The sequence below is a fragment of the Molothrus ater genome, chromosome 1, assembly GCF_012460135.2.
Source record: "Molothrus ater isolate BHLD 08-10-18 breed brown headed cowbird chromosome 1, BPBGC_Mater_1.1, whole genome shotgun sequence".
NCBI classification, from domain to species: Eukaryota; Metazoa; Chordata; class Aves; order Passeriformes; family Icteridae; genus Molothrus; species Molothrus ater.
Window position 1 is genome coordinate 119,957,973 of NC_050478.2, and position 20,641 is coordinate 119,978,613.

A 20,641-nucleotide genomic window follows, 5' to 3' on the forward strand; every position below is an offset into this window, starting at 1 on the left:
TTAGAGGATGTGCATTAGACTGAAATACTGGAAGGGCTGCTGTGTCTCAGTATCAGTGTCTGACTTTCCCTTCCCTTGAAGCACTGCTCCCACAGCTGAGGAAATCTTTCAGGGTTAACACTCAATCTTGCACTTGGGTACTCAGTAGGCTATTGCTGTGCACTCTGAGACCTGGTGCAGTGCAATGGTATTCTGGGCACAGGACCAAACCCAGAAAATCCCACCATTCTCTTCCTTCCAATTCCATGTCTTTTCAGGCCACCTCACCCAATTTTTAAGTTGTTATCTGGATGGCTGAAACAGTACACTACAGATCATTGTGAATACTCAGTGGCTTGTGTAAGCTCATTTGACATGTCTCTGCTGTAGAGCTGCAGTTTAGCAAAGCCAACCGTTGGACTTATGGAGCTGCCCCTGCTGCCATTTTTGGCAGAAGCCATGACAGTGGTAGCTATGCCACCTGCAGATGCTTCAGGAAGACCAAGAGGATGAGGCATGGACAAGGATGAGGATAAGAGATAAATCAGCTGCTTTAGGGGGAACTTTACATGGATTAGCCTCATCAATAAAATACTGGTGTTTTGGGTTTCTTAAATCTTTGTCAGCTAGCAGGAAAAAAGATTTGTTGCTGTGCTAGGACAGTAAGCCTGAGAACTTCAGGATGACAAAAGCACAATGCTAGAGACAGCTGTGTGCACCCCAGTGCCAACTGATAAAGGCTGTACCTGACAGCTCCTCCCATTTTCCAAGGAAAGGCTCAGATCACTGCCATCTGGAAGCTCATTGCTGCCTACTAATAGTGTTCAACATCCAACCCATTTGATTTGGACAGACTGATTATTAGAGCTACACCCTCTGGGGCAGGGGCCTCAGCTGAAAAGGTGACTGTATGCGTGAGGTATTGCTACAATGCTGTCAGGGAATGCCAGCTATATGCTGACCCCCAGCATGTGCAAGGACTAATGGGCTGAACCTGGTTACACTCCAGCATTTAAAGTGGGAGGTGATAATCCAGTCACTGCAATTCCAGAGCAGCAGAATGCATTGGCTCTGGTTTAGCTGATCCAGCCATGTAGAAAGCAGTGTGGGATGAAAATCATGTGCAGAAGAAATGCACCCACACAAACGTTAGGGGCTAGAGCTCACAGTGCAACACAGGTGCTTTTAAGGGCACACAGTGTTTGATCAGTTGTAACAGACAAAGCAATGCATTGTGTGGATGCAGATCTTTTAGCTATGCACTCACTTTGCCTTGTATGAAGACAGAATTTAAACCAATTCGTCAAGCCAAATTGAAAAGAAATCTCATTTAGGATAGATACTTAGCAACAAACAAACACACAAACAGTTACATAAAACGAGCCCATAGATAAGTGTAGACCATAAATGACCCCATTACTCTGTGTGCTCATTTTGGTCTTCTTCTGGATTTACCTGTTACCACCCATATTCCCTTGTGCCCACCCATTCATCTCCGTAGAGGACTGATAGGCAGGATTAGCCTGAGACTGCTGAATCATGGGGCTTTGAGTGTGAGCCAGCCTTGGTGACATCAGTGGACTCTGAGGAGTGGTGGCCCCTGTGAAGCCTGGATCGGGCTGCTGACTAATACCTGAAGAAGAAAATGAGAAATTTACCCACTGTACATTCAGAGTTAAAACAAACCAAGAGCTCATACCTGCAAATGTGTCTTCAACCAGTCTTACTTTTATCATCTGGTAAGAGTAGATACCAAATTTATTGAGTTGGATGGACATAATTTGTTGTATCAGCAGAACTTTCACATAACATATTATTTAATATAACATAACTTATAAAGTAGGTAGAAATAAAGAAACTGTATAACAATAAGTGTATTAAGGTAACTGCCCAGAAAAAAGTGGCTTGTGGCTTTGTAAAATAAAGAAAGGAAACGGTATTAATTATATTACACATTGGGTTAGGGGTAGGAAATGGAATGCCTTATCTAAACTAAATGGTATCTAAACTAATGGAATGCCTTATCTAAAACTGATTTATATTACTTAAATTGAAGAGGTTTTTGTTTAGTTCACTCAGAGTCCATCAAGCAAATACATACACATGTATGTGTTTGTGTGTGTGTACACATATTTATCTGCATACATCTATATATAAACAAACACACACACTGCACTTCTGCTGCTGCTCAAAGGAAGAGCAGTGCTTGGAGAGTAACTGGTACTAGAGCTAGGAAAGTGGAACCTCCAGAGGGTCCAAACTGCCATGTTTACCACTGTTCTCAGGGAGCCAGGCAAGAGCCTGCGGATCAGGGGCTCAGACCCAGCACTGGGAGGGGGACAAAATGCACGGAGGGGGAGCGGAACCAGTACCGTAGTTTGGAGGAAATGGGAACTGCTGTGCGTTTGCCTGCGGGATGCGCGGGTTGCTCATGGTTGCTGGGATGCCGCCGGTGGCCACCATGCTGGGGGTCATGCTCAAGCCTTGGCCTCGCATCATCAGCGTGCGCTGCTGCACCTGCTGCTGCTGCTGCTGCATCTGCCGCTGCCGCAGGTGCTGGCTCAGAATCTCCCGCTGCCTCTGCGCCAGCATCTGTGCATTGATGGGGCCCTGGGGAAAACCACCACCCATCCATCAACAACCCTTCCAAGGCAACCCAGCCAGCAGAGGCATCTCCACTAGAGCAATCTCAAAGATTCCAGCTTTTTACCCCCCTCATCACACAACTAACAGAAATACAAAGCAGGGGAGAAAAAAACCTGCTAATGCTTCGGCTGGGAAAGACTTGCAAGAGTCAGTAACTGAAATAATACCAGTGTTTAAGGCTGCAGTGATTTGTATTTGCAAATGGAGCTCATTAAAAACACATATCTTTAGAAAATGAGAAGCATGGTTAAAAATGCAGTTATATCAAATCTTTTTTAAACAGCCATCCATCCCATGTAAAAATGGGAATGACTCTCAGAAATGAAACAGCAAAATACTCCCTATCACACAGATTGCAATATTTGTATTGAAATTGTACTTGCCACATAGCATTACTATTGCATTATATTGGGGCAAGAAAGCAAATAAGGACGTGACTTTCTTTTTTAAAAGGTGTTATTTTTCTCACCTGTGTTGGCACTCCAGTTCTCAAAGACAGATTCATATTGGAGACACTGCTGATCTGATTTATCAGTGGCTGCCGATTCTAAAGAGAAAAAAAACCAAACCACCCCAACACCAAAACCCAAAAGTTTTTAGAAGGAAAGGGAAAACAAGAAGTGTTACATAGTCATACAGATATACTTCCCTGATGAGCTGGTCTGCAGACCTAATTCTACATATCCAAGCAGTGACTAATTTTGCTCCTCAAATCCTACTCCCATTCACAGAATGCTGCTTCTTAAAGAGATAATACAGCATAAAAATAACAACACGGGCACTATACTGTTTATACCGAACATGCTCCCTTCATAGTTCCTGTTCTTTTTCACTTTGGGACTGGACTGTTGAGGTTTACTCCAAATTAGACCTTATCCTGATAACTGAAGGCAGAAATGATCTTCCCTCCTTAAATACTATAAGCACTGATATCTCACTGACAGTACTACAAACCTATGTATTTAAAAACAAAACAAGAAACAATAACTTAATTCTCAAAAGCAGGCCAAGGGGAAAAAAAGGATGTAGGCAACAGGCAGAATAAAAGCAGTTAGACTGGCAGAAGAGGCAAGATACAGCAAATAGAAAAAAGACGAATATAACAAAAAGCACCAATGTAACCTTGCTCAAAGACTTAGTGAGACCTAGACCTAAATAATAGACTTAAATAGTAGACTTACTAGATTTAAATACTAGACTTAAATAAAAAATTCTTGTATTGTACACAGAACAATGTGAAGGTGCCAAAAAAGAAGGTCAAAAAAGAGAATGAGCAAGGCACTATCTTGTCAAAACTCATTGTGGCTCCTGTTAGATTTTAGCTTAGAAGTGGAATCAAGCAAGACCTGCTCTCTTTGGAGCAAGCTGACCGTACGTGCCGCCCAGGAGAGAGAGCAGGGCACGGACGGGGCCGTACCTGCTGCGCCTGGAGCCGGTGCTGCAGCTGGAGGCGCAGCTGGTTGGGCTGGTTCTGCACGATGCCGGCGGGGCGCAGGCCGGGCCGGGGCTGCATGCGCAGGGCGGTGTATCCAGGGCGCTGCCCCATGCCGTGGAAGCCGGGCTCCTGCATGGGCGCGTAGCTGCCCTGCGCCATCTGCGCCTGCGCCGCGTACTGCTGCGAGAACACCGGAGCCTTCTGCTCCAGCAGCATGCTGGACTCCTGGCTCGGGAACGTCTCGGGGTCGACAGCTTGGCTCTGCAGAAATACACCAACAACAGGAACAGTTGGTGGGACACGGCTTTCCAGAGGATTATATGGGACTAATACGGACAGCCTGCAAAAACAACCTTCTAGGATGGAAATGTTTTGAAACAGAAAATTACATTAGCTTTCTTTAGCTCAATATAAAACTTAAAAATAAGTAGAATTGCATATTTGAGTATCAAAATATATTCATGGACACAAATTCCTCCTCTCTCTTTTCCTTTGTTATGCTGTTTTTTCTTTATAAAACCCCATAATCTTTCTTGTATTCTTTACACAGACATTGCATTACTCTTCTAATGAATAAAAACCTGAAACGACAAATGCTAGATCAAAATCTGTAAATGAAGTGATGCTACCCTATTTTTGCCATTGAATCTGAAATAAATTCAAAGGTATTACAAATGAATAAGTAGATTTTTATCAGTATCTTTTAACAAAATAATGACTTCAAATAAAGATGCCTGAAACTATTACAGAAGCTAATGTGAACAGAGTGCCTAATTCTTTCAGGGCACTTTTGCACTAACTGATTATCCATTAGCATAAATAAACTAACACAATTCTGAATTCAATTCTAGATACTCCCCTAATATTTGCTGTAGCCAGAATAATTTTATAGCTTATTCCACACTGACCTTGAAAATGAAGTTAATCTAAATTTCAATGCCCTCATGAAAGAAAGTCTTCAAGCTGCTGTAAAATGTTCGAAGACTATTTTAAAAAACATGTTTTAAAATGAAGCAGTCCTCTTATCTGCAAGATCCTTTAACTGTTTCCACTGAATTATTAATTAAATAGAAACATATTTACTGCTTAGTTTGAAATAAACCATTATTAATATTTTTTGGTGGTGGCATTCCAAAACCTATATAATATAGCATGAAAGTTTCATAGTGCAAAATTGAAGTTCACCAATAAATTCTATCTCCAGCTCTACACCTCACTGACTTCTGTGTTGTACCAAATAGGCTTGGAGATAGCTTTCTCATGTTCAAAGCAGAATTTCATTGGCCCTATTTCATATCTAAAATGCAGAGCTAGTTCACAGCTATGCTCAGGGTGCTGATGAGTGCTGGGAAATGAAATGGGGATTGCAGGTTCCTCTGAGAATATTAAGTCATTGTACAGACATATAATGATTTTAGAAATAAAATTCTAATGCCAGAAATGTCAGGAACTCACTTTTACTCAAAATACTTTCATTTTTACCACTTTTTTTTTTTGCACCATATTAGACTGAGATAGGCAAGAAGTACGTGGAAGTCAACAAAAATAACTGTGGGGAAGAATGGATGAAAAAGCAAAGAACAAAGTGCAGCAAGCATGCTCGAAATTTGAAAAAAAAATTACAGTTTAAGTGCTTGGAATGGAATCAGCTGCCTCAGATAAATCTCATCCCTTAACACACAGTAATCAACTACGAAAAAAACCATGGGTGAATTTATACATCTCAGGTTTGCTAATCCAAAAGCTTGTTGCCCCCATCACACTAAACTCTTGATCCTGCTCCCTTGGCTCCTAGGTCTTCATGCTCTTATTGTCCTCTTTCCTATATTCTGTTGCTGGCCATGATGTTGCCTTTTGTCCCCCTACAGCTGTTCCTCTGACCAACATTTTTTTGTTTTGGTCAGTTTAGTTGCATAAAGCAGGTCAGAAGAAGGAGATCTAGGTGAGGGGGGTGGCAGGGGACAGGAAGGAAGACTAAACCAGGGGCTGAGGGAAAGTTTTCAGGTGACACTGAGCCATTAAATGGACCACTATCCTAGCTTGCAAGAAGTGTTTTCAACTTTTTCAACTCCACCTTGACAATATATTTTAAAAGAGCAATATCTAATATATGCAAAATACCATGTCCAGTATACCTGGCTCACTAGTTCCGGTATTCCTAGAGCCCTGTCGATTTCTTCTAAACCATCAAAATTCCTTAATGCCATGTAAAGCTGATCCAGGAGAGCACCCTCATCACTTGGTGACTCTGATGAAGGATGATTACACAAGAGATCATCTGGTGAGCTGCCAAACGGTTGCCTGTGAAAACATGAACACAGGGTTGGTAAACAGCTGCTAGAAAACATGAAATAATATCAGAGGATTAGTACTCAAACTGAACTAACAAGTAGAGACAGAAATTATTTTAATTGCTGCCAATTTTGCTTAGAAAGTTATCTTGGGTGGAAGTTATGCTACCCAAAGAAGTAACTAAATGATTAATGCTTGTCAAGACCTTACAAGGGTGGTGTATCTGACAAGCAGGAAAGCCCAATAAAGGTAGCCCTAGTGCTGACTGCATTATACAGGGTCAACAGAGAAACTGAGAAGTCAGTATAGAATATAGTCACTGAAGACAGAAGGATAAATAACTACTAAAAATTTTAAAACTAGTTGTAACTTTGAATGTCTCATGTCAGATCAAGTATACTACCACAAGTAGTACTCATTTCCATAGACTCTCCCCTTAGCTGGTTTTCTGTCAGCTAAACAAGCCAGAGAGGTCACAGATGGGTCCATGGATTTCTGAGCTCTCAAAAACTGAACATCTGGAAGAGCTGGGCATGAGGGAGAAGGGATAAAAGGACATTCCCCTTTTTGCTTGCAGCAAAACACTGCATCAGCTTACCCCAAATGCACACTTGGGTATCAGTTTACACACTTGGTTATGTGCCTTGGAAAGGCATCAGCAAGAACTTGGGTACTGTCAGGCAGCATGTGATGACTCTATAAATCCTGCTTACCTCACCCCTGAATTTGTATGCGAAGCACACTTGCAGTTACAAAGGCAGAATAAAGGTTTGTTATAAACTCAAAGGACAAAACTTCCTGAGAAACAAACTAAATCTGAAATAACACCTTATCTGCAGCCAAATGACATGTTTTTGTGCTGCAGTTCACACACCTGCCCTGCTTCACGCACACTACCACAAAACTGCAACAGAAAATAAAAAAGAGCAGAGCATTCTGCAGGCAAGGGCAGCTACAATATGCACATCGTGGAAGAATCCCATCCCAGATAATGACTCAGAGACAACAAAAGCTGTCACCCATGAAGGGAGGAAAAGCACTGTATGTGAACCCTTTTTACATGTCTGTTTAGGAAAAAAACAAAGAAACATGTTTGTGTATTTAGTTTCCATAATGAGATATATGGTTGCCATGGAAGTCTAATCTCTATGTCAAAGCTAAGCAGGAGAGCTGCATCATCAGGCTGCACACTGAATGAACTCAGTGTGGCAGGCAGGAAAACTAATAAAAATATATTCTTTTTAATTGGATCCCAGACAGTAAAAAAAAAAAAATAGGAAGGATGTATGACACACCTTTAAAACATTGCAAAGTATTAATCAAACTCATACTTAAAGAAATTTTTCTAATTCTCATAGATGAAATTATAAATCAGCAAAAAAGAAAGAGGAAAAAAATTACTTTGATTCAAATTGCTTACAAACTCTAAAGATAACTTCTAAGAAGGGATCTATTATATGGAAAAACAGTTGATGAGGCTAGCAAAAAACCCTCTCTGAAATTGCAAATGAGTGTGAACACACATGATAAAGAAAACAAAAACATTTGTCAAATTCTCTATATTAAGAAATGACAATTACTTACAATTCTCCATTTCTTTTATATACCACAAGGAAAATTTTAATTTTTAATTTAAGAATTAAAAATTAATGTATTAAATTAACTCAATTAATACATGGCAACCATCAGATTATAAAAATAGCCATCTTGGGGATTAATAAAGCAAGAAATGGCAGCATCAACCAATTAATCGTCTCTGGTTGGGGTGTAAATGATCAAAATATTGGTACTTTCAGATGCAATGCAATGGGCATTTTTTCCATTATCTTCAGCTATAAGGAAATTAACTATATGGAAATAAGGAAATTATTCAGCTGTAAGGAAATTGTGACAAATGCAAAGGTAAAAAAATGGAAGAATTAACTGCCTGGCTTGCTGACCAGACATGACCCTGTATTTTCTTTTAAGGTGTAGTTTTTAAAGTGAATAATTCAGTTATACAAACCCTGCATTTTGCATATGGATATGCTAACTGAGGGAAACACCAAGAAACATCTCAAAAAGCGTGGAATATAACAAAGAAAATGCCAGGTGTATTTATGGGTAATATTATTGGGCATCCCAATGAAAATTAAGAGAATGTAGTCAGAAGATAAACTTTTTTTCAAACATATTGTTTTTCCAAATGTAGCCACCTAATTTTCTCTTCAGTGATCCCTCAATTTACTACTTACACAATTGAAAATATTTCAATATTTTGCACTTGCTTGTCCATTTTGCCTTCCTTAGACATTCCACATACAAACAGTCTCTCTAAAGCAAGCTGCAGACCTTTTGGAGAAGACATGGCTCTTTTTTAAGAAGTGTAAGCTGCTTATAACAGTTGCACCATCACTTAAAAGTCTTGATGATGAATGAAGTTATGAATACATTACATATGAGTTAATGAGTTGTGACCAAACTGCAGTTCTGATTACCTGAGGAGGAGCTAACTTCAGGGAAGAGGCAGCCTTCCTTTCACTTCATCTTTCCTTCCTCCTCTTTTACAGAGTTTAGGTCAATTAAAAGAACCCAAACAAAACATAATTAACCATGTCCTACATCACTTAAAATGCTACCCTGCTGCAGGAAGGGACAGATATTATGACTACACAGTCATGGCTAGTACTACTGGCACTCTTCCACATTTAGTGTTAAGTGTAATTGTTAACAACAAGATCAGCAAAATCAGACAGAATCATGCCCACATTAATGCTCCAGAGGTGAAAAATGGGGCAACTATACCTCAAGTGCTGGCAGCATTCACTGTGATACAGAACTTTCAATTCATTCAGCACATTACATGGTAAGGAGAGCATTTATAAATATTACTGGAACACACATACATTTCGTGAGCACAAAATATTACAACAATTAAATTGATGTACATTTGGTGAACGTTCTATGCAGAACTTTCTTTTCATGAGGGGTGTAAATTAAAGGCCTGCAAAATCTCTCTGTGTTCTGTGACACCAAGACTCACCTGTTCTGATTACCAAAAGTTGCCTGTTCTATAGGCAAGATGCTGTCTGGCCACGGTGCAGTTTGATTTGGAGGTGCCTGCTGTTGGCTATACTGAGGTCCTCCCATGTTCATTTCCAATTCAGATGGCCCTAATCAAGAAAAACCAACCATATAACTTTTCTGAAGAGAAGCTACTTGCATGTTAGTTCTTTCAATTGAGTTACCTATGTTATGGTAAAAGCAAACTAAAGCATTAAGACTTCAGCAATATTACACTTAAAAGCAATATTATTCCTTTGTTAAAATTTGCTTTTAAATTTTGAGAAATATGAGTATTCTGAAAGTGGTTCAAAATTATAAAATAGCAGATACAACATCATAGATGTAAAAATGAATAAGACAAGCATAAGAAAAAGACTGTACATGGAGTCAGTATTATAATGCACTTGCTTTAAAAGTGACCAGGATCAATTATCATGCCACAGCATTTGGTCTAAAAAACCTCCACAGTCTTTAGTGAACCAAAGCAACTTCATGTCCTCTTTCTCTGGCCACACAACTGTGGAGCTACAGAGGAGCAGGAACTGTCCATCTCAAAACATGTTAAAATTCAGCGTTTTAGACACCTTCTTTCCCAGTTCCACAGGAAAATTTCACTGTGAAGCATGGCTCTTATCAAACCTCTAAATGAACGGAGGATTTCTTACTTTCCTTTTTTTCTCCTGCTTCATCTTTAACAATCCAGCGTGTGCCAAATTGAACAGCTCCAGGTGTGACTTACCCATATTCATGACCTGAGATGGAAGCATCTGCCTTGGGCCAGGCTGGCTGCTGGGTCTCAGGGGGATGCTGGCCGTGGGGTTGCGGATCATGCCTGCTTGCACGGGCCGGTTCATGGCGCCGGCCGTGGGCGCGCAGCTCACCCTCACCGCGGGGGCCTGGCTGCCCCAGTCTCCAGAGGCCATGGCAGGCCGAGGGCCATTGCCACCAATCATTCCTGTGCAAAAGCCAAACACACTCAGGCACCAGCACATGATCAGAACGGCCTTAACACCACTGCTGCCTGAGGAGCTGCATTTTCAGCAATACCAATGTAGTAGTTTCACTCAGAGCACTCTTTACCACCACAACTGCCCATCCAGATGTACAAAGCTGCAGAATGATGCCTTACACTGCTTAGTTGAGGGACTGGAGACTGTGATACATCTCACAAGAGGAAGACTCTTTTATCATTGCTGAAATGCTGCTCGGGGTAAGTGTTCCCACATGTGGTCTGCGACAGGTGCTGAGGGTGTGTGGATAGCCTGAACTTCCTTCCTCAGGAAATGAATCACGTTTGCTGATGGGTGTCAGTGCTTTACTTTCCTAGTGCTAAGTGAGAATGGGGACTTGAGTAACAACGTCCTAACACTAAACACACTTACAAATTAGAAGGATTGAGTATCAATTTGTGTTCTGCAAACATCTTTTGGCGACTTCTTTCACTTGGAGCCCAGAGCTTTCAGAGCTTCAAGGCTCACCCAGATAATCTCAGACGAATGTACAGTGCAGGGAAATTACTCACAGGAACTTTCCGATAGATGCTGAAGTTCATTACCGTTATTATAGGGGAAGTCCTCCCACATCTACTGTAAACAACTGATACGTTTTATTTACACTTGGAATATATAGACTACTACAATGACAGTAGCCAAAAAGCCTCAAGCAAAACCAAACACAAAAATCCCCAAGGCCCAAAGATGGCAGTCACAGTTATACATTTCAATTTTATACCAGTCAAGAGAGTAGATAAAACACTGATTTCAGGTTGGACTAGTGGTTCAAATTGGTTTTTTCAGTTGCATTATGCAAAATCCCTAAATGAATACTAAAAGCCACACAAACAATTATTACTTATCAATTCAAATATTTGGTGGCATATAACCAGAGAAAAACCCTCTGAAAAGTTTCAGCTGCTGTACAAAATTTGCTTTAGTGTTACATCCTCAGGTTCAGTCCATTTGTGTACATATTCTATCAGATGAAAGATGTGCGGTGCTAGAGCAAGTCAGGGACACAATAATATTCTCTAACTTGTATACATAAGATGAATAAAATTCTCTAACATGTATACAGAACATGAAAGTAAGAGGACACTTGAAAGAATGCAAGTTGATCTCTAAACTGCTTAAATAAAATATTTCAGCCTTTGGCTGCATGTCTCTTTTAATACTGATGCCAACAAAATACACAAATTTGACACCAAATAGCCAGCTGAGAGGATTTACAATGCCCATTTATTTACTCAGAGCTCTTACAGTGGTTGTTGCACACTTGCACAATCTCAGATTATGCACTAGTTGAAATAAATCCATCAACCAGACTTTTCTTGTCAAACAGGCTATATGTTTGTTCCTTATTAGGTGACCATGTTGTTAATTGCAACATCTGATGGTTCTCAAAAAGGAGCTAAGCCTACTAAGTAAAGAATAATTGAGGGCAAAGCCAACATCATAAGGGCAACAGTATTGCCCATGATTTTGTTTTGAAAGACTCATCTCTATAGGTAGGTAAAAAGCAGTGCATAAAAGGCAGGATTAAAAATATGCAGACAGAGAAATTCAAAATAAATATGACAATTCATAACATCCCACAAAACAGACTTCATGGAGAGTAATAATCTGCACTGGTATTAACCCCAGTGTTAAGCTGCACATGCTATAGCCTGTTACTCAAGTATATTTAAAAAAAAAAAAGGAAAATCATCTTACCTGCGCTGCTGTTGCCCAAAGTTCCTTGACTTCCTATCATCCCTTCATTCCTGCCCATCAGTCCTGGCTGAGGTATCACTGAGTAGGGGCTACTCGTTCTTATGGGTGGGAAAGTTCCTGCACCTGTTGGGTTCTGCAGTGTTATGTCAAGTGGTAGATTCTGGTTTGGTAATAACCTGCCCAGTTGCCCTGCTCGTGGGTTATTAAAAGCTAGACAGGAGGAGCAAAGGAAAAAAAAGCAAAGTTAAAAGAATGGAAACTTCACTAGGTTAAAAAAAAAAAAAAAAAAAAAGAACCTAGACACAATTAAAGCTCTTGGGTTCAGCTATTTAATGTTGCATAATTTACTCACTCCATATCTGTCTGAGAAACATCCCTTCTTGACATTTAAATATAAATTTCAAAATGGAACATTCTGACACTAAACACAAACCAGATATGATGTATATCTAAAAAAACCTTTAAATTATGCTAGTTAACTGACAGAAGAGCCACTATAGCAAAATATACCACTATGTGATGTGCATACTACTGTCAATTAATCTTATACCTAGTAGGTCTGTAATTGCATGCAGATGCCATCCAGAGGCAGATTGTTAGGAATTACCTCAGTTTGGAGAGTTTACCAGCAAAAGCTATGCCCCTGAAGAAGTTTTCAAAATTAAGGACAGACTGACTCTATACTGGATCCCACAGCCCTATTTTAACATGTCCCTCTTAATTTTTTGGGGTTTACATTTTTTGTCATTAATAAAAAGAAATACTTCTGTGATTCAGCAACAACTATAAACCAGCCCAGAATCAGAGCTGTGCCACCATAATATTCTGGTAAAAAAGAACCATCCTTGATGGTTACTTTATGTAACTACTTCCTTCTGGGGTGTGCCTTTAAAATCAGCCTCTGCAAATAATACAGCAGACTGCCTCAGCAAAGTGAGTTTCAGACTGTGACTGGCAAGCATCTGGCTCAGCTGGTCTTTGGGCAATGTTCCAATGCATGAAAGCATCCTCTGTGTGCTCAAGTAGCTCTCAAACATGAATCAAACACTGACCTTGTAGCTTTGATTCCACTTCCAATCATACCCATGAAATACATGCAAGTAAATTAAACATTTTTGTGAAAATATTATTTGCAGCACTTTCTGATAGCTTCCCATAGAAGAGGCACTTCTGCATTTTTGTGTTCATCATGGTTACTGAGAAGTTAAATTAATACTTTCTTATTTTAGACTGAAGTAGTGCTACTTTTGAATCTGAAAACTTAGATGAGGTTTAGCAAATTTATTAAAATGCACAAAAATATCTCACAACCGAGGTCTCTGGCTTTTATTTTGTAAAACCAGACTACAGGAACTCATTGTATTTTTTTAATGTAAGTTCTCTGCCAGGTGTATTTGCTTATATGTGTGTACAGAAAATACATCACATACACCTAACTTCTAAACATGAGATTTAAGTTTTGTCTTGTCTGCCTGTTCAACTAAGCAAACAAAACTTACTTATGAAGCAAAAATTACTTTCTCAAGATTAGGGGTATCACAAAGTCTAAGGACTGAAGCAAAATTGAACTTCAGTGACAATTTCAGAACAGTTTGCTCCAGAAGTTTGACACATCACATAGATAAATGAGTTATTTTATGTGTATATTTGCCAGCATCAACTAATATTACAAAAAGGAATTCTGGAAATGCAGCACAAAACAACAACACAGCTGCTGAGCTGTGCTGGTGCTTAGATCACATCACCTCCTGCTTATTCTACTCTTTGTCAGGATGGGACTGAAGAAGGCTCCCTATCCCCCATATAACAGACTAGCAATTTGGCAGATCTAGCAGCTTTTCTATTTTTCAACAGGCAAAAGTATTTGTCTGTTGAAAATAAATACAATTCATTAAAACCTGTAAAATTAAAGTTGGTTATTTCATCAGAAAAAACAACCATAAAAAATCCCAAATTGCTTTTGGAATTGTATATGATTTGACATTTATTCTACATTGTTTTTTTGTGAGCAATATGAGAGACCCCTCATTTTTTCTGTGGACCTGTTTTCTGTGTGCTCTTCTACTGAACATAAGGCACAAATTCCTAAGGGAATCAGGCACAGACACAAGAGTAAGCTGGGGGAAAATATTTTAGGGTTTTAATTTAGATGGCAAACAGGATGCTGCTTTTACAGAACTGATGCTAACCATGAAGCCACTCTCATTTACAGTCATACTGTTACTGTACTGCCAGTAGCTTTAAAAGCAGATTTAAAGCTAGGCTACCCCTAGAAAGCCAAAAGGCTGGAAGGACAAACAGACCATACTTCAGGAAGAATATGCTGAAGACTTCACATGCACAGAGATTGCCTTCTGAGCTTTTGAGGTGCTGCTGTTAGTACCTCTATACTCACAAAAGCAAGTACATTAAACCCAAGCATCTTTGAGCAACACGGATAAGAAGTGGTAACTTAAGAATCTGAAGTCGCCTTAATACGAATTTACACACTAATATTCATTGATAGAATATTAGTATTTATCTAAACATTTCTAAGTAATTTGAGTGAATTTGAAAGTGGCTCTTTTTATTATTAGAATGACTAAAAATATTATCTAAACCCTATGTTTTATAAGAAAAAAACCCAGAGCATATCTAACGAAGTAAACAGATGCAGCCATCCTAGACAACAGGAGCAGAAAATGAAGCAGTGGTTTTTTATGCTATTTCATTCAACATTAGTACTTGATAAGACTCTTGTCTTGCTTGCTTTCCAGTATGTTATGATGGCAAACCAATGTTTCAATGCTGATTTGTAAGCCGATTAATAAGGTTAAGGAAAGCCGTCAGCTGGAAGTGACTCAAGTAAAAGCCACAATCTCAAATTAAAGTTGGCCGTTCTTAATCTTCTGTCCTTCTATTAATCTTGTGGTTTTAGAAGAAGACTCCCCTTCATGCTTAGAAAAGCTGCCAGGAAGGAACGACCTGCATCACAAGAAGATGCAGCACGCGCTCTCCGTGCCAAAGCTCTCCCAACAGCAGTGTCACCTGTCACTGCAGAGGGGCATGTTTGATTTGAGGGTACCCCTGAAAACGTCTCTGGGGACACAGACTTTCAGGCTGTGTGAGCTAGACACGGCTCCCGTGTGCCTGGAGCTGGGAGGACCGCAGGTGGCGCTCTGTCACCACACAACACTGCCCAGGACGGGGAGCTGCCCAGCTCCTCCCTGGCTGACCCTGACCGGGGGCACCACGACCCCGCACTGCGGTATCCCCAGCCCGGTGTAGGCGCGTGGAGGCCGGGGGCACTCACTGCTCTGTGAAATCCTCATTGCTGGTTTCTGGGTGGCCACTGCCGCGCTGGGGCTGCTGTCACTGGTGAGCTGCATGAGGTCATTGATGATGGCTTGCTTGTCCACCGAGCCCGCTGGCACGCCTGGGCGGCTGTCTGGGAAAAGCTGTGGTAACTGGCTGTTCTGCAGGTCATCCAGAATCTCTTCCAGGTTATCCAGCTCACTGCCTGGCTGCAACAAAGAACACACAAACCCCAGTACAGGTCGCTGCTCGCCTGCTGTTGGCCAAGCTGGGCAGCCCCCAGTGTCACGCCCGAGCGGCCTCTGATGCGTCTGGCAACAGGCCTGATGTGGAGGAAGCTCACAAACCTGTTGGAAGGGGACTGGGCAGGCTTCCCAGGGCCCTTCCCTTGCTTCTGGGGAGCCCAGAGCAATGGCATCGTTAAAACTGGCATCCTTAAAATCCCCACTGGGGATGTATGATTCCATTGATTCCATACCTTGGGCAGCAGGGGGATTCCTGCCTGTGCACTCTGTGATCAGTGCTGACAGCAGGGATAACAGGAGAGCCAGGAGTGCTGAAGATGGGGGTATATGTAGGTATGACTGCTATTTATTTCAGCACAGTTGTATTTCTAGTCTCTTTATGACTTGATTAAAAGCATACAATCAGAAAGTTACTTTATGGCTATATCAATTCCCCACATGCCTTTTCTTTGTTATATTCCAAACCTGAGCACTGAATAACTCTACATAGGTTAACTGGCAAGATATATACATAGGATTGGGAATTTATTATACTCCCAACTTTCCAAATCATTGAAAATAACTTCTCTAGAATATGACAAGAGAAATCTACATCTACATATGAATTTACATTTAAATTCAGTAGAAAATTAATGAAATAAAGATGAGAGAAAAATTAGGTTCACCTTACACTAACATAATTACTTACTTGCTGTTTTTCTTATATATATTTATTTTCTCTGGTATTCTCTTTTGTCAGCTTCTCTGTCTAAAACCTCTTAGAATTAAAATAATTTTCTGACTGAAATGTGGAAATCATTGCAACTATATTCTCCAATCCTAAACTCGTGATAAGGGTAAGACTTGGATAATAAAGAACAGGGTGTCCAGTTTCAGTTTACTACCATCTTGAGCAGTAAATATATCATAGCAGTATTTATAACAAATATTCATAACAGTATTTATAACAAGTATCTACTCAAAATCAGTGTCTTCATTAGGAAATGTGCAATGACAGAGGAGAGGTAGCGTGAGCAGCCACCCATGAAGGATGGGGAACTGAGAAATAACACCACAAACATGCAGAACTGAAATACAATTCTTCCTGGGCTTTTTTTTTTGTCCTTCCCCATATCATGAGCTTCTTACTGAGAGCAAACTTAGGCCAAAGATCACAGGATACTGTAGAAATACCTGAGATGGCTTTAAATACCTACTGAGGTTCTCACAGGCTAGCTAGGAAGCACTGCGCATAAGTCTGTACAGAACCCCTGCCACCACATCTAGCCTGCTCCTGGGAAGTCCAGCTATTTATTCAAAAGTAGCTAAAATGCCCCAAGGTTACACTGCTAAGTGCTTTTTTTGGGTGACAGACTGCAAATAATCATGGTGCTATTTTTATTATTTCTGCATCATGTCCTAGTCATATAAATTGTAGTATATGGTGCAAAAGAGGAGGGAATTCACTCCATTAAAAGGCAGCATGTGGTTGATCTAGAGGCTGGTGTTACTGGCAAAATGGTAGGAAATCAGAGAATCAGAGGACTGGAAGAAATTTAAAGCCTCCAGGCAAAATCAGTGTATGCCATTCCCTATGGAAGTTCACACAGTTGCTTGTTAAAGACATCCAGAGACAGAAAATCCACAGCTTCCCTGGAGAATTGGTTTAGGCACTCTGCCATCCTTGCTACTCTTGTATTTCTTTTATCAGTCTCAATGCAAAATCTCTCACACAAATATTTAGACCCTTCCTTTCAATCATATTTTGAATCTGGAGAACATACAGTGCTACCCTTTCTTACTTTTTCTGTATTTGAAAACATGTGCCCTTTTGTGTTTTAAGCTGAAATGAACAAACAATCTCAACTTCTGAATTTTCTTCAGCAAATAACCTGTTTTCTAGGCCTCTCATTACTCTTGTTGCTCTTGTGGATTGCTTTCAGCTGGTCCACACTTTTGTTGAAGCCATGTCCAAGACAGGACTTAAAATGAAGCCTTATAGCTGCTGAGTAAAGCAGAAAATTTCCTCTACACATAGTATGCTTTGATGGCATATTCCAGAAAAGCATGTGATTCTTTTAATTACATGACATTTACTGTTTCTCACTCATCTTTTCATCACTATGATCTCTAGAACAGCTCTGAAAAACTCCTATTTAGTCCCTTCTCCCTCATATTAAAAAAAAAAAAAACAAAACTGAGACATTATTCTTGACTAATGATAATAAATAGCATTTATTCACCCTGCATGTTCTAATATTTTCTATCTGTATCTCTTCATTGCAGCTGAATCTGAACTGCGTCCTCCAGGGTGTTTGCAGACATATTCAAGTGCCACACTCAGCTTTACCAAGCTCCATTGTCACATCAGGTCATTTAGGTTAACTAAAACACTGAGCAGCTCTAGATGCTGCATGAGTCCTGCAGCATCTCCATTTTGACAGTGAATCCTTCAATAAGCACTGTGTGTGGAGGGATTTCCAAACAGCTTCCTCACCACTCACAGCAGTTTCATCTTGACCATGCACCTCTACCCTGCCATAAGGAAAAGGGCCTTACTCAAATCTAAACACCTTGACACACTATTTCTATTATGCCAACAATTCTGGTACCTTCTTGCTGAAGAAAAAGAGGTTGGCTGGTCCAAGATTACCTGTTCCTGACAAATCCCTCTGATGAGGATCCCACTGCTTTCCAGGCAATTACAGGCAGCTGGGTGGACCCAGCACATCAGTAGAAAAGGCTGAGCCAGGAGGAATCAAAAGTGATTATATGAAGCCTAAATCACTGCAGGGACAGGTGATAAGCAGATTCAAAAAGGTGCTCCAAGAGACAGCCATGAGTGATGTTTATAGGAGCTGCAGTTTGAGCGATGGGAGATCTGCTACAAGAAGACCGCAAGAGCCAGGAGAAGAGACTGATACAGAGCATCATAAATTATAGAAGGATGATTCAGTACTCTTTGGGGGAATTAAGACATATGGCCTTCATTACGTGGATCTGAGACAACAGCAAAGGGAAGTTTTATATGTTGCAGGGGGGGTTTTTTGGTTGGTTTTATGTGGGATTTTGTGTCATCTTTTCTTTTAGCATTCTGGCTACTGCAATTCTTTGTTCAAACACTAGATATATATATATATATATAAACAACCTCAAAACCAAACCTAAAAAAACACCAATGAAGAACATATTGATCCAAATGTGTCAGAAAACTGCACTCCCTAAGATGTTTCTAATTCCTCTCAGAAGTGGCAAAGAAAGGGCAAATACAACAGATGTATTATAACAACCCAAATACATAACCTTCTCCTTTTTTGCTGAATAATCAATATTAAATACTTAAACGTTATTTTTTATAAGGATTCTCCACTGCTACAAAAATTCCAAGAGATTTGGAATTAACACCAATTTATGATGTTAGCCTAAGTCTTTCCAGACTCACTGTCAAATGGAACCGTATGTGCAGAAACTAGCATTAAAATATTTACTTGGTTAGATTAAAGGGATTTTTCTTTTAGTTATAGTCTATATTTATTTTGTTAATGGCCTAAATTGAATTTTATGTAAATAGAAGGCACACCCTAAGCTCCCAGTGAAACAATTATTTGTCAGGAATTAAAAAAAAAAAGGCGCCTGATAAAGTGCTAAGCATCACAAGAAAGTTCTTGTGTGGGTATTTTCACTATGTCTAAGTAATGCAATTATGACAATCTCTGTAGAAGTTGGGCACTAAGTGCCAGAAAGCGTAAGACAAACAATTCTCAGGGATATTTCTGCATTTGAAAAAGTACTTATTTTATCCTGTCATATAGAGAAATACAGATTAAATTTAAGAGCTTACAGAAGCTGTACAGAAAGGCAGCTGCACCTCAACATGAAGTTTGGTTTACAAAAGTTGCTGTTTCAAAGCCTGGCTTCCATGGATTGTGAAGGACTGGATAAGATACTCAAGCCTCCGGAAATCTCCTTCCTGCCATGGGCATTGCCCACGGCTTGCACTGTGACCCTGTATTCTAAGGACTTACAACAGGATGTCTTTTGGTGGGGACACAACTTGAAACTACATCTGATTTGCATAAATTTGAAGTTTAGTTCATCTTCTACCTCAGAAGTAAGGGCGAAGCATTTGACCATAAGAGGCAAATGAAACCAAATCCCTGCTCCAAACTGGCAATAAATCAAAGGATTATAAAAAGAGGGGAAAAGGAAATTAGAAGTGGAACCAATACGGTATTTTTCTCCCTGGTAACTGCAATAAACATAAAATTGGCTAGAAATCCTATTAAATTATCAAGCTATTCTATGACTAACATTTGAAAGCAGAGCTCTAATTGAAAGACATTCAGAAAATGGAATCCCCTTCTAAGGTTTTGATAGAATTTCAAGAAGAAACAAATGTTCCTCATGAACTTAATGGATTCTGGACTATTAAACCAGAAATAGGTTTTTTAAAGATGAGTGGCATGTGTAGAGAAAATATGCTAGTATTGGGAAGATACTGGTTTCCACATAAAGCATGAATACAGCAGAGTTGATAAAGTATGTGAGGAACACCAGAGCAGTTTCTGAGTTTTAGGACAAAAACGTACATACTTGAGATGATTTCTGGAACAGCATTTGTGCAGACTGTTGCATTGCAAAGTCCCTGTCAAACAGCCTGTCTTTATGGTCTACTGAACAAAAAAGAGGAGAGTACACTTGTGGAGATTAGGATTTCATTCCACGTTCCCCCAGGTGATTTCTCAGAGAACAAGCTACTTTAGCAAGGCCATATCTAACATTGTTCATGATGTTTCTCTAATGTTCCCCTGTACTTTCACTCTCCTTCCCCTCCAAGCTGCCAGCCAGTCCCTGCCACATCTGACCACCTCCTGATCACTACAGGGGCTGCTCCTGGCAGTGGACAGTCAGGGAGAGCAGGAGAAGGCAGGTTTACTGCTGAAGGACACTCTCTTCCCTTTCTAACAGTGCTGAGCCATATCAGAACTTGTGGTGCTTGACAGCAACAGCCCTACCAC

The 20,641-nt window shown here is 40.1% G+C and overlaps 1 protein-coding gene across 5 annotated transcripts in view; it reads right to left on the minus strand.

The window, feature by feature from the left end:
* Positions 1–20,641, minus strand: part of NCOA2 (nuclear receptor coactivator 2) — a 188,588-nt gene that overhangs the window by 13,375 nt on the left and 154,572 nt on the right. For all 5 annotated transcript variants that reach the window (XM_036398948.2, XM_054514161.1, XM_036398928.1 and 2 more), the window contains 9 exons: positions 15,398–15,608; positions 12,106–12,315; positions 10,137–10,352; positions 9,375–9,504; positions 6,196–6,361; positions 4,043–4,321; positions 3,095–3,172; positions 2,352–2,589; positions 1,435–1,612 (listed from right to left, as the gene is read on the minus strand). In XM_036398948.2, the coding sequence (XP_036254841.1) occupies positions 1,435–1,612; positions 2,352–2,589; positions 3,095–3,172; positions 4,043–4,321; positions 6,196–6,361; positions 9,375–9,504; positions 10,137–10,352; positions 12,106–12,315; positions 15,398–15,608 (1,706 nt within the window). The remainder of the gene's footprint in view (positions 1–1,434; positions 1,613–2,351; positions 2,590–3,094; positions 3,173–4,042; positions 4,322–6,195; positions 6,362–9,374; positions 9,505–10,136; positions 10,353–12,105; positions 12,316–15,397; positions 15,609–20,641) is intronic.